Genomic DNA, 14,071 nt, shown 5'->3' with positions numbered 1-14,071 from the left:
CCCTTTATAAATCAGCTTTTCAGAGCCAGCAGAATTCCAGCTGAGCTGTGTCTTCCACGGGAAGGACAGCATTGTGATCTCTGCTCACAAACCTTCATTTTAGACTGGGGGCACTTGCACAGTGTGGCAAACTCTGCTCCACCTGGGGTGAGGCCACAAGGACGTGTCTGCCAGCCAGGATGGGACATTCCACCCCTCACCTCCTGGTCACACAGAGCCTTCCCTCTCTCCTGGGATCCCATTCCCAGTTTTAATGCCTCCACTCACATCCAGGTCCAGCAGTTTGGAATTCTGGGGTTGCTCTGCAGAGTATGTGGTCAGAGATCTGTTGGGAACTAACAGAATCATACACTGGTCAGAACTGTGCAACTTGGTTTTTAAAACACCTTTTAAAACTGTCCCTACCCTTCATGCAGCTGGTGTTTAACAGTATTGCTAAAAGCTCCTCATGCCCAACGACAAGAGAGACAGAAAAAACCTGAAAGGACAGAGCTCACTACTGGCACTAAACAAAAAGAGTTGTAAAAGTGATTAGGGAAGAACAGATCAGACTGAGAAAACCCTAAAATCTGAGTTAACAGCAGTACTGGGGTGGGGGGGGAAGGAGTTATTTCCCCAACACTCTGGATTCTCTGAGCTACACCTTGGACCTCCCACTGAAATTAAGGGGATTACTCGCTGTCCTGGATGAATAAGGATTCCCCAGAGTCAATTGTTATTTGGCATAAAATAGAAAGATCAGTTTTTTCACCTGATTGTGTGAAAAATTCTTGCTGAGGGATTCAGATTCCATTTAGAGCATCAATGCCATGGGCAGGCAGCTACAGCATCACCCAGGATCATCCTGGAGTTCCAAACGCTGGAAAACCTTTCAGGATGCAAAGACAGCTCTGGAATTCTGACTGGCTTGGTAAAATGGAGCAAAGTTTGTGGAAAAATACACAACCCATACTTAAAATAATAAGCAGAACTTCAGCATTCAGGCTTTGACAAATCAAAACTGTGACTACAATCATAAAACCCTAAAGAATGTAAACATCCAATCCCATTGCTACTGTATCAGGAAGTCATGCCCTGCAGGTATCAGGGCTCCCATTTCCATCTCATTTCTTCCAACACTTAGCACTGCTTCTTCACATTAATAATTTACTGGTGATAATTCAATTTTCTGAGTTAGCCTTTCAAGGTTTTTTCAGCTATTTTGGTCAGAAAATGGAAGATTCAACAATCTCAAGTCAGAGAACGAAAAACGCTTTAGTTTAATTTCAGGTTTTCCAAAGGGTTCAAGCACAACTCAGAGAAAGCCCGTTGTTTTATTTGGAACCCCAATTTTTAGTCCACCTACCTGAGTAAAAATGGGGAAAAATATAATAAACAGGCCTGGTGAGCACGTGAGGCTGAAGGATTTGCTTTCCACTCAGAAATCCCTGCTCAGAAAGACTTTGCTACAGAGCCAGAGTTACTCTGGAGAGTCAGGAGTTCTCCCAGCCAAGGCCAAACTGCTACAAGTGAAACCTTCTCTCACCCAGTTCTTTCCTTTAGCAAAACCACCATTGCAAATTCCTTGCCAGTGCAAACTGCAGCTGGGCTGTGCCCCAGCCATCCTTCAGGACAGGCTCCTTCACCTTGGACTTGCTTTTTTTTGGGCTGAGGAAACACTGGAGAGCAAACTGCCCTTCTCCTGAAACCTGCATGTCCCAGAGGGGTTCTGGTTTGTCAGTTAAAAAAAAATAAATCACAAACTGTCTGAGGCATTTTTCTCTGACAAAGAGGACAAGCTGAATGAGGTATCATCAGGCTCTGGGGAGGTGTGGTTGAAATCCATTTCTTCTAGTTCAGGAGGTAAGTCTGAAAGCAGTGCCTGGAAGGGAAAGACCATGACAACACAGTATTAGGTGTATTTTTTTTATATGTCAAAATTCAAATATCTTTTAAATAAAGAGCGAAAAACTTCATTGGGTTTTTCAGTCCTAATTTGAGCTGTGGAATAAACTCAAGGGAGTGACAGGACACAGAATGACAAACACCTTCTGATATTGAGGACAAACATGTTCTGATATTAATGACAAACAGCTGATATTAAACCCACCCCAGGGCTCACCTGCTGCTGTTCTTTATCATCTGATTTAATTGCCAGTATCAAACTCCGAGTGAACGTCTGCAGTTCAAAATACTTCTGCTTGTGGTTCTCCAGCTGGCTCTCAATGAATCTGACCTCTTCATTCTGGGGGGGAAATCAGAGGGAGTTCTGGGAATGCTCATGGGATTGTTTGGGTTGGAAAAGCCCCCTGAGACCTTTTGAGTCCAACTGTTCTCCCAGCACTGCCAAGGCCACCCCTGTCCCCAAGTGCCACATCCACAGGGCTGGTAAATCCCTCCAGGGATGGGACTCCAGCTCTGGGCAGGACAAAGCTTTGGAATAACCCCCACTGCAGCTTTTTAATGACACCTAGACACACTTGGGTTAAAACTAAATGTTTTTAGTGAAAATGACAACCAAAGCCCAAGTCTCTCTTCCTAGCAGTGATCTTGAAAAGGCAAAGGGACTGTGAGAAGAGACAAATAAATTCCATTATTGCAGCAGAAGGCTTGACACAAAACCCAGGGAAAATAATTCTAAAATTCCTCAAAGCTCCTACAAATTAAAATGTAGCATCTTTAGTGGAGCTGGGTCTGACATGGACCACCAAGTGTCAGCTCACCAATCTCCTCAGGGTCCCTCGGGTCACACAATAAACAGGGATTTTCCAACCCAGGTTTGGGTTGGAAAGGAGCTTATAAATCATCTCATTCCAACCTTCATATAGTTATTTCTGGGCATTGAAACTAGATGTACAAAATGGGGAACTGTCAATAATGTGCATGTCATGGCTAAAAAGACATTTTTCCAACCTATACTTGCAAATCCCATAATTAAAAATTCAGATTTGATAAGTACTTCTGTTTATTCCAAATATCTCCTCTCCTTCAAACTTACCAACTGATTGGTAGGCAAGATCCAAATGCTGAATCTGGTGATCAGTGTAGAGCTAAAATTCATTTTCTGTGGTTATTTACCTTTGCAAAGATCATGAAAATCAAACTGTGTATTCAAGTTACAAGATCAGAGTCACTGCTCATTTTTGTAAAGGGGCCCTGTATAACAGTACCAACTGTGCATCCTCCTGGAGAAAAAATATGCTGTTTCTGCTTACACTTGCTGGCTGTAATTCAGCTTTAGTTGATAGGAAAAGGTGAGATTATGTGATGCACTACAGGTTTCCTGGTCTTGTTGGTTTTTTTTCCCCCAGAAAATTCCCATTTTTTCAGTGAGAACATTGCTCTCCACACTGCTTCAGGTGATAACAGCTCTGGGAATGAGAGGGGAATATTTGGACTGTGATTTTGAGGCTTTCATAAAAAAATGAGTTGAGTTTCTTTCAGATGGGAACTCAGCAGTTCAGCACTGGATTTTGCCCAGCCAAGGAAGAATTCAGATTTAGGTAGAAAACTCCTGGATTAATCAGTGATGTCAAATGACAAACCCAGGTCTGCAGGGCACTGTCACAACAAGCCTGTCACTGCAGTGAGAGGTGACATTAAGAAAAGGTCATTCCCTCTCCACGTTCATTCCCCACTGCCCTTCCCAGGAAAACGCTGCTGGAAGGAGCAATTTTTGTTCTGAAGGGATGATCTGTACAGACCTGGTTTCCAAGTGAAAAAAATCAGCTACACAGGGAAAGCCATGCTCAATAAAACATGGAATTATGGCAGCTCAGGGGAGCAGTAACATCCCCTCCCCTTCACCCTTAGGCAGCTGTCAGGATCCCACTGCTTCTCCTCCCTCCCACAGTCACCACTTCCAGGCACGTCCTGGGAAATGACTTCTCCTCAGACCCCCCATTTTATTAAGGATCCCAGCTGTTATGTCCCTTCCAGAGCTGGCAGCAGGAGAAGTGTGCTGCAGCATTCCAAGGAACAACTGTCCCACAAAAAGGGAGTTGTGGTTTACAGGCTCCATAAACTGGTTTGGGACACGTGGCAGGAGCTGCACCCACAGCAATGCAACTGCTCTGTGAAGTGGGGTTTTCCTGCTTCCCTGGGGGTTGAAATATGGAAAGTGTGGCTGGAGGTGGGATGAGAGGGGTCTGAGGGCAGGATGTGCACACAGGGATAAGAGCAGAGGGGCTGCCTTTGCTGAATTCCTCCCCTGAACTCCCTGAGGATTGTCCTGCTGTGCCTGACACAGCCCAGTTACTCACCTTATAATCCAAGAGAGAACTCATCTGATCCACTTCAGAATTACTGATCATATCACTCTCCTCATCATCGATAATTTCTATTTTCTGGAACAGAAGCAAACGGTTCATTTGGAACATTCCAACGCCCAGAGAAGACAAACCAACCAGGATCCTCATCCCAGAGTGCCAGGAGGGGTGAAGGTGACAGGAGACAACAATCCACGTCTCCAAGTGGCAGAAAGGATGCAGGGCTGGGCTGGCTCCGAGGAATCCCGAGCTGTGCAGCCCCATTAGGTGGCAACACTGCACCTCAGCCAGGACCCAGGAATCCACAGGGAGCTGCTGCCATGGTGACTGGGCTGTGTACAGGGGAGGAGCTCCCTGGTTCCAGGATTTAGGCATCAAATTGAACATTATATCCCCTCACAGCCCTGCTCTGAAGGAGGTTCTGGAAGTTTATCCCTCTGGAGTAAACCAGACATTAGGGCAAGTACTGATCTATTTTGTGCCTGAAAAATGAAGGAGTTCCCCTTTGTCCCTCTCTGGCCACAGGGCAAGTGAAGTGCCCTAAACAGCAGAGGATGCTGATCCAAAGGACAGTTCCAAATCCACAAACGTGGACATTTTCACCTAATTCACAAAAATTTGGGGAGGTTTTTATATTGGGTTTCTAAAGACACCTAAAGCACAATGTTAAGACCAAGCTTAATGCTGATTAAAACTTAGAAATACATCCCAATCCTATCCCAACTTTTAAAAAAAAAATCACTTTTACATTATTTACCAATTGCATGCTCTGTTTTCTCCCAACAGAAAAGAACGTTTTTTTCTTTTTATGTAAGAAAATTCAGTTAAAAGGTTATTTCAACAGGAGAAAACACAAAATGCACACATTTTTAGTGCCTCTATGAGATTTTAATTTTTATTCCTATCTAAGGTATATATCAAACAGATAAAGTGGATGTGAATTAGTGACAAGAATGGCATTTTTCGACAGAGCTGTGAAGCATGACTGCCCAGATTTCACTACATTTGAGAGGGAAGCAGGGGTAGTATATGAGAAGGAGATTGTTTTTTAACTATTTTTAATTGGTTTGATAGTTGTGAACATCTATGAGACTATCTATAATAAAGCACTTTTACTATGGTTTCAGGATAGTGTTTAAGCCCAGTCCAGGCTCATGGTTGGTTCCTGAGGTGTTATTCCAGAGGAGGCTCCTTCCCTGCAGCACATCCATGTCCCTTCTGGCTGCCTGCACTCCAGGCAGCAGGAATGTCCTTCTGATCCCAAGGAGAAACCCTTCCAGGGGGGGTTACCAGGCTCTCCCTGGCAGGACCCACCAAGGTCCCAAGTGTGTGTTGAAAGCAGGGAGGATAAACCACATTTCCTGTGTCTGACAGCCCAGCTGAAGTGACAACACTTCAAAGGCTCCATGTCCCCGAGATCTGCTGCTCCATCCTACCCTCGGCAACACTGTGATTCAAATATTTTTGTTTTTAGGCTCAGCTTGAGGAAAGAGTCTCTAAATAAGTGCCAAACATTCACACTATCTTTCTTAGACATACACTTTAAGATAGTAGGGGAAAGAACAGATTAGAATTTCAAATAGGAAAATTGCATCTCTTATGCAAATCCAATGTATTTTAGTCCAATTTTAACTGCATTTTTAAAAAGTTTTGTGACAGTGTTTTCAGAACAAAGTGTGAAGAAACTATTCCTTGGATTTGTTCCCGTTATTACATCAAATTGCACAGTGCTGGGCTTCAGGGAACTGGAGAGCTGAGTCTCTGAGACATCATCTCTGCAAACCCTTTGCCTGTCACTTCAGATCCTGTATCTCCATGGGAGACACATCAGCCAGACCTCCGAGGGATTAGCTGAGGTCACAGCAGGACACCTGGGATAAGGGAGGGAAAAGGCAGCTGGATCTGTTCAGGATCTGTTCAGGCAGCCTGTGGGGTTTCAGTGTATCCAAAGGATGATCATAATTAACAAGGGAAAGGAAAAGTCTCCTCCTCCCAGGGGGAAAGGGACTCTCCTGTTGCTTCCCCCCTCAGGTTCTGGGTGGTCAATGGAACACAAATGTTGTTCCCTGTTCTGAGCTGTGGGTTCAGCCCTGCCCAGGAGGGCAGTGGGAGCTGGGCCATGCCCTGATCATTCTGCAGGTAACTCCAGGTAAAAGTCACTCACCTGGGGTCTTCTCTCCTTTCTTCTAACCTGAGAGAGGGCTGGCTGAACACAGGGATTTATGGCATTATTTGCCAGGACTCCTCTCTCTGCCTGTCCTGCCTTGTCTCACTCTCTCAGTTAAACCAGCAAGGGGGAAAACAAGAAACACCTCAATAATGCCCTGGCCAGGGTATGGGAGTGAAGGATCCCAGAATCCCAGACCATTCTGAGTGGGAAGGGATCCCCAAGGATCATCCAGCACATTCCCATCCTACCTGACTCACCCATCCAAGGTCAGCCAGGCAGAGGAACCACTAGAGATACCTGCTGAAAGCTACAGAAAACCAGGTTTAATTCTGGGGTTTTTTTTCTCCTTCTTTCTGTTTTGCTACACTTGGTACTTTCAAAGCTCTACCCAAGAGTTGGGCTTGGCCCTCCAGAGGAAGAACAGCAGATTGGCAGAATACAGAAAAAACATGTAATTCCATTTCCACTGAATATTTTAGTATTTTTTTTCTACTGTGTTTTAGTATTTCTAGTAGAGTTTTAGTGCTCCCAACTAGGAAGGCCTCTCAGCACCCTCAAGTTTTCACCTAATGAGAAACATTGATATTGGACAACCCCAGTATGAGGAATTCAGGAGGCAAAGGAAGGTACCTACCACATTGTCAGCGGGAACTGGATTCTGGTCATCATCTTTGTGACCAATTTCTTCATTTTGAAGAGCTTCATTTGTCTCTTCTGCAGAAATAAATTAGATTTGTCAGGTTTCATTCCACTCTTATGCTGCAGGAACATTAATAGTCTTTACCATAAATATGTCACAGCTGCTAAATTCAAAAGCAAAGTCATAGTAACAATGTCTATTCATAAAAAATAACATATGTCTGATTAAAGAAGACATCCTGTCACAAGGATTTCAAGCCAATTTGCCAATTGCTACTTGAAACAATAGGAAAAATATCAGTTATTCTCTTACAATCTTCCTGTTTTTTGATTCAGGTTGGAATATTAAAAGAGTTTCACATCAAAGGTGTACAGAACATTTTTTTTAATGTCAAATAAATTACTGCATGAAAAATTCTGCATTCCCTGAAATTACAGGATACATATCAGAATATCATCTGAAATTATAGGTATGTGTCCGAACCCACCTCCTCCTTGCAGACATAGGTTAGTTTTGAACCAAAAACTGAGCAAGCAGATAATTTCCTTCTCATGTGGCAAATGTATCCCCACTGAACCTAAGCTGCTGTTTTATGTACAAGCACTTGAAAACAGAGCATATTTTACCCTTCTATTTCAACCACAAGGATGAAATATAGATGAAATACAGAACAGATGATTCTATTTGCCTTAATGGCCAATGAGAAAACATAACCCAAAGGAAGATAAGTAAGTCTGTTCACCCCTAAAATTATGTTTCTCATATTTACTTGAATTTTCTGCATTAATATATAAATATATATATTTAATATAAAGAGGAAAAGAGGGAATGGGCAGCAAGGTTCAGGTAGGACACTGGAAGGGGGCAGGTGGCAATGCCAGGGTCTGTCAGCTCCACACATACACAGGGATAACAGGATTTCCCTGGGATTACCAACACTGCAAGGACAGGATAATGTTTAGGCCAGATCATACAGAGACAGTTAATTGTTTTAAGTAACTTTTCTACCAGTTGAATATCTCTAAAGTGAGTAAATTTAATTTAAAATTGTTTCGAATAAGTTTAATCTGCCATCAGTCGTGGCTTCCGAGGACAATTAGTGCCAGGAGCAACAGGAATGGGATCAAATGGGAGAACTGGAGAGTAGGAGCAGGGAAGGGCCCTCGTTACACCCAGGGGGGTGAAGGGCACTGAGGAGGCACCTCAGGGACTCGGGAACATTCCAGAGCACCAGCCACTCCATAACCCTGAGAGTCACCCCTTGGATCCCACAGCAGCTCCCTACAGCATTCCCAACTCTTTAAATATTCATCCTCAGCTCACAGAACCCAGCACAGCTCTGACCCTCCACAGGGATGTGCTCTTACAAAGCATGGATCCAATTAACATACAATTTAAAAAGGTGAGGCAATAGAAGAGCTTTAATGCTTCATTTGGCATCACAGTACAGCTCACTCTATTTTTTTATATTTATACATTTTAAAAGCAAGAGCCATCACCAGTGTCACTCTAATCAGGTGATCAAAAATAGCTTTTTTTCTGTCTTTCAAAGTGGTTTTTGTTGTGGTGGTTTTGGGTTTTTTAATAAATTAGGATCAAAAGTTACAGTTCTCAAACATTAAAACAATCCCTATCTGTGACTGAATGGCACACATGAGTATTAGGGGAAATATTTTCCAGGGAGTTCAAAACAAGCTGAGCTGCAGCAGTAAAACCTCTTCCTTTGAACTGGAGAAATGAATAGCAATAATTGTTGTGGGAGAATAAAGGAATGAAAGTGGGATTCCTGGATGCTGTGGAAATCCTGTCATTTTTCTTGCACTTCCTTAAGCTTTGACACTAATAATCTACTCAAAGTCTTCCAGCCTTATCTTGTTTTATGAAAGCCTTGCTCAAAAAAAGTGCTGTTATTTCTCACTTTAACTACAGAGGGTTCAGACTCTTCCCCTGTCACTGTTTTCTTTCAAGCAGATCTGACTTAAATCAGCTCTTTCCACACCTCAGGCAAATCAAGGACTTGGAGATTCTGCATCTCACTTGCCTTTCAATCACTTGACCCATTTCTTTATCATCTTATTCTCTTTCCAGCAGGTTATGACAAAGCCATCACAAATTCCTTCCCAGCAGCTCTCCCTTTTCCTGATTCTTCCCTTGAAATCGTTCTGACAAGATGACAAGATCAAGCCTGGCACATCGAGCTGCACCAGCAGGCCCGAGGTCAGGCTTTCTTTTAGTTTAGAGAGCAAAGGCTTTATTGATCTCTCTAATCAGAAGCACTGGGAGCAATTAGTGAGCTGTGGATGTGCAGAGCAGCTCGTGGGGCCCAGAGCTCATGGACAAGAGGGGAAGGGAGGGATCGATTCCATGTGCTCGTGGGAGGTGGAGGAAAAGGGAATTAAGTCCGAGACACTTCTCACTCCAGATCCTGCAGTTTTCCAAGGACATGCCCTGTGGGTGCAGCTCTGAGGCTCCTGAGCCCTCCCTGCTCCTGGCTTTGATCTGCTGGTTGGTGTTTGCCTGTCAGAGCCTGGAGCACCAGGAGTTCTGGGCAGCTTTAGCTCAAGCCCAGGTCTGAGCTGATGGTTCCCTGCCAGGAGAGCTGTGAGTGCCCAGCTCTGCTCAGCTCACATGGAGCAGGTCCATGTGCATCAGTGCCTGGGGTCACTGGGGCTCACAGGAATCATGGAATCACAGCATGGTTTGGGTTGGAAGGGACCTGAAAGCTCATCCAGTCCCACCCCCTGCCATGGCAGGGACACCTTCCACTAGCCCAGGCTGCTCCAAGCCCTGTCCAACCTGGCCTTGGACACTTGCAGGGATGGGGCATCAAACAGGATGGATATTCCAGGTGGTCATGTACACCTGGCCAGTTTGCAGAGAGCATTTTTTAAACCTGGCTTCCTGGGGAAGGGAGATTCTTCATCTGTGCTGTCAGTCCAGCTCTCAGCTGCACCAGCAAAATGTGAACTTGTCTTACATGAATGAGGCAGAAACGGAGCTCTTACAAGAAAAGGCTCCTGCAATTTCTGTGATAACAAAGCCAACAGAATTCAGAGAGAGGGAGAAGAAAGAGACCAAACAGTACCTTCAACAAGCTGAGGTGGAGCCCTTGTGACTGTGAGAGACTCTTTCAGACGTTTGTGAATGTGAACAACAGAATCCAAAGCATGCACACTGCACAAAATTAAAAATACAGGCACAGCAGTAACTGCAATTCAAATACCTTGTGAGCTTCCTTCAGATAAGCAGATTGACACTTCATCATTCCTATCATTATCATCCCCCACTTCAGTAGCAGTTTCCTCTCCTGGATTAAGTGCTGATTTAGAAACAAATTCAGATTGATCAGAGAAATCAGCAGGACCTCCTCTAGGGGGTGGGACCTCAATCCCCATTAAACGATATTTCCGTCTTCGATTCCCAATCCAAGTCTTGTAAGAGAAATAAACATGAATGAATCAGAAACTATGACAAAGCAACAGGCCCCCAACCAAGTGACATCAGCACATCTGGACTACAGGAACAAGAGTGCAGCAGCACTGCAGGGGAGGGGTCATTCCCCCTGTTTGACCCTCATGAGGCTGATTCCTGGGATCCTGTGTCCAGGCTCAGTCCTCCAACACAAGGGAAAAGGGAAGGTGCACAGCGAAAGGAAAAGCAGCAACAGGCACAAGTGGCAGCAAGGGAAGCTCTGACTGGAGTTGAGAAGAAAAGGAAAAATATTCTTTCCTGTGAGGCACAGGGACAGTGTGTCCATAGGAACCTTGGCACCTCCAGCCTTGGAGGTAACTCAGCATTTTACCGGACGTCATCCTGGGAAACCTGACCTGACTGCAAAGTCAATCCTGCTCTAGATAAAGAGCAGGACTAGGTGACCTCGTAAGGTCTCTCCCCACCTAAATTATTCAACAAATTTAACTTAAGATCTTTGATCCAGGTTTCTCCCACTCTGCAACTTCTTAAGGGGACTAAAGTGACCCAAACATCCCACCTGTTCTAGGATTTCCTACAGGGAACTGGCCAAGGTGACAGACCTACATCACTCCACTCTGAGGACAGAACACTAAGTTCAGAGCAGGATCATCCTTCAGTCCCCTGTGGTTGGAAGACAAGGCTTTAGGAAGCACTGCCTGCAGGAAGGTAGAGGAGCCCACTGGGAACAGTGGTGGAAGATGGAACAGGCCCAGGACCCAGGAACCTGGAACCCCATTCCCGGTGGGATGGGTATGGATGCTTTAAGTTCATTTTACATCAATAAAGTTTCAAAAAAGAAAAAAGGGAAAAAAACCCTCTAACATTTCAAATTCTCCAAGTGGATCTGTACAACTGTCCATTAATTTGCTTTCTCTGATAAAGAAAAGTCTACACTAAAAATTATTTAACACCCAAAACAGGGTTTAACATGATGTCATAAGAACTGTCTGCACCTCTTCACCTCTTACCTCTCTCCCTTCCCTTCCATTACTGAGGCTTTTTTCTGATATAGGGCATGAAAAAGTTTAGTAAAAAAAACTTGTTGCTTGTAATATCTTGATTATCAAAGAGAAAAATAAAAAAATATTAACAGCAGTCCCAACTACTAAAGGAAGCTTCATGCTGTGCTAACCTTGAAAAAAAGATCTTTTCAAGCTGCATCTCTAACTAGCTAAAAGGTGACATGCTGAACACTATTTTTGGCAAATCCTTTTTGTTGGCTGGTATTTGCTTTCCCAGCTTGCTGGTTTTCCTCTTTGAAGAATGCACAACAGGCACGCAGAGAGCTACCCAGATAATTTTGTATATTATGTATTGTTTGGGGAAAAAAATAAAAGAAAAAAAAAAAACCACAAGCAGCCCTTTGAGATCTGTATCTCTTTTTTCCAAGCTGTGTATTGCCACTCTTTAAATTTTCCCATAATCTTGTGATGGTAATAAATAGTGATAACAAGTAGAAAATTTAAAATTGAATCTACTTCTTTTTTAGTAAAAAATTCAGAGCAAACTGAGGCACTTGGGAAAGGCAGATTTTGTCTTTTTATACACCTTTCAAAGCAGAAAAGCTTTCATTGAACATATTGAATATGCCATAGAAGATGAACATGTTTTTATAGTGTCACCAGCTTTTACCTGGTGAACTGCTGGCAAAGAGGAGGAGATGTCTTTACCCTACAGTGCGTGCTTAGGAGTAGCTTTGATCTCTTATATCCAAAAGCTTTCTGTTCTATTAATTAAAAAAAAATATATAAAATTGTTATGCAGTTGTCTTATATTCCTCCCATATTTCTGAGGAGCTTCATAGCTGACATCCCTCCTTAGCAAATGTCTGTCTTGCTGCCAAAAGGGCTATTCTGCTATTCTTCTATGAATTAATAAAAATGTGTAAAAAAAAAACCAAACAAAAAAAAACCCCCACAAAACAAAGAACCCAAAACAAAATGTAATCAGCCATAATTATAATGTAAAACAGAGAAATATTTTAAGTTAAAGAGGTTTTGGCCGGAGTTCACATATTTAAATTTGCTGTGGGTGTTATTTTTTATACACACACACATACATATATATATATATATAAACCCAAATATGTGTATATATATATATATATATTTATATATGTATGTGCAGTTGGGTTTATATGGATACTCAGTACTACTTTATATATGCTGCATTTATTTTTTACATCACAATTCTTGCTACAATTCCCAAGTCTGCCATATAGAGGAACCAGAGTCAGAGGTGGGGCAGACTCTGGTAACAATAAAGAAGAAAAGATATCTTTTTTTTCCTTCATTTGTGTGTGTTTTGATACAGGTTATGCCAGAGCCCTGCCCTGAGGACAAAAGCATTGCAGCAGATTAAAGGTATGTACAGAACTTCACAGTGTCCCCCTGTGTGATTCCTAAGGGAACAAACTAAAGGAGCATGGATGTCACTGTCCTGGAGATGAGCTGTGTCATGTCCAGGAGATGCTGGCAGTGGGAACAGCTCCACCTTTCAGAAAGCAAACTGAAGAGCTTGGGAAATAGGGAGCAGCTTTGTTCTCTACAGAGAAAAGAGTAATTCTTTTCAGCCTCCAAAAGTACAGTTTAGTTTTTTAGGATTCAGGCAAACAAGTAAATAATCAGATCTGTGTTAACACTGAGAGTAGCTCTGGTACCATTCTGATGTTCCAACCCAGAGGCCTCCCCAACAGGAGGGTTTCAATAAGGGCTCCCAGCTCTGCTTTTGCAGCAATGTCAGGAATTTAGGAACGAGGTGGAAAAAGAGGATGGAGACTGAAAGGACTGATCATAAATGTCCTGCTTGTTATGGGGGCTCTTGTCATGTTTTTGTCGGACTGAAGGACAGCCAGACTCTTTCCTGAGGATGGACACACCTTGAGTGACTGAGACCCCCAGCTGGAGAGTGATGCTGTATCTCTGCTCATCTGGGACACAGTGGCATCAACTGAGGCTGTACCAAACTTCCCAGCCTCTGGAAGAGATGATGTGGGGTGTTCTTGGGAGTCAGGTGATCTCCACCACCCCTGTACCTTGTAAAGCAATCCCTCCTCAGCCACACCCACATGGACTATCAAACTGAACCCAGAATTGTTCACAGTGCCCTGTGCTATCCATCACATCTCAGCCTGCCCTGAAGACACTCCTGTTAAATAGTTTTTTTCCTGTTTTGGAGCATTTTCTTTCACGTGTTTTTTTCCTATAAGCATGAATGAGAAATCCTTTCCCTTTGTCTACAGAAAAGTCTTTTTTTGGTATCTTAATAGCAATATAAATAGCACCTTTCAGTCTTCTAGGATCTCCCTACAAAACGAAACATTTCTACTTAAAATCTTACTCCAGAGGATGTCAAACAGCTTGTAGTGCTGCTTCTGCTGCTGATCAATAAGATCTTACCTGAGGGCTTGTGCTATATATAGATGCAGAAAGAGCAGGAGAGCACTTCCCAGCGTGGTCATTCATTATGTAATACGTGATATCTATTTCAAGCTTCCTCATGAAATTTTTAAAGCCTTTCATCTGTCCTATTTTTGCTCCA

At 43.2% G+C, this 14,071-nt stretch overlaps 1 protein-coding gene across 2 annotated transcripts in view; it reads right to left on the bottom strand.

Annotated features, from left to right (window-relative positions):
* Positions 1-244: 244 nt before the first annotated feature.
* Positions 245-14,071, bottom strand: part of HDX (highly divergent homeobox) — a 35,876-nt gene continuing 22,049 nt past the window's right edge. Inside the window, exons 6-11 of one of the 2 annotated variants that reach the window (XR_001922433.2) lie at positions 10,281-10,488; positions 7,052-7,131; positions 4,242-4,325; positions 2,102-2,224; positions 1,346-1,861; positions 294-335 (exon numbers count right to left, since the gene is read on the bottom strand). Coding sequence is in view for 1 of the 2 variants with exons in the window: in XM_018086466.2 (XP_017941955.2) it covers positions 1,736-1,861; positions 2,102-2,224; positions 4,242-4,325; positions 7,052-7,131; positions 10,281-10,488 (621 nt within the window). In the remaining variant the exon portion in view is untranslated. Of the gene's footprint in view, positions 1,862-2,101; positions 2,225-4,241; positions 4,326-7,051; positions 7,132-10,280; positions 10,489-14,071 lie in introns of both variants that reach the window. The other variant, XM_018086466.2, reaches the window with a different exon arrangement.

The sequence above is a fragment of the Manacus vitellinus genome, unplaced genomic scaffold (genome assembly GCF_001715985.3).
Source record: "Manacus vitellinus isolate BGI_N305 unplaced genomic scaffold, ASM171598v3 scaffold_95_pilon, whole genome shotgun sequence".
Lineage (NCBI taxonomy): Eukaryota > Metazoa > Chordata > Aves > Passeriformes > Pipridae > Manacus > Manacus vitellinus.
This window is presented reverse-complemented; position numbering and strand designations above follow the sequence as displayed.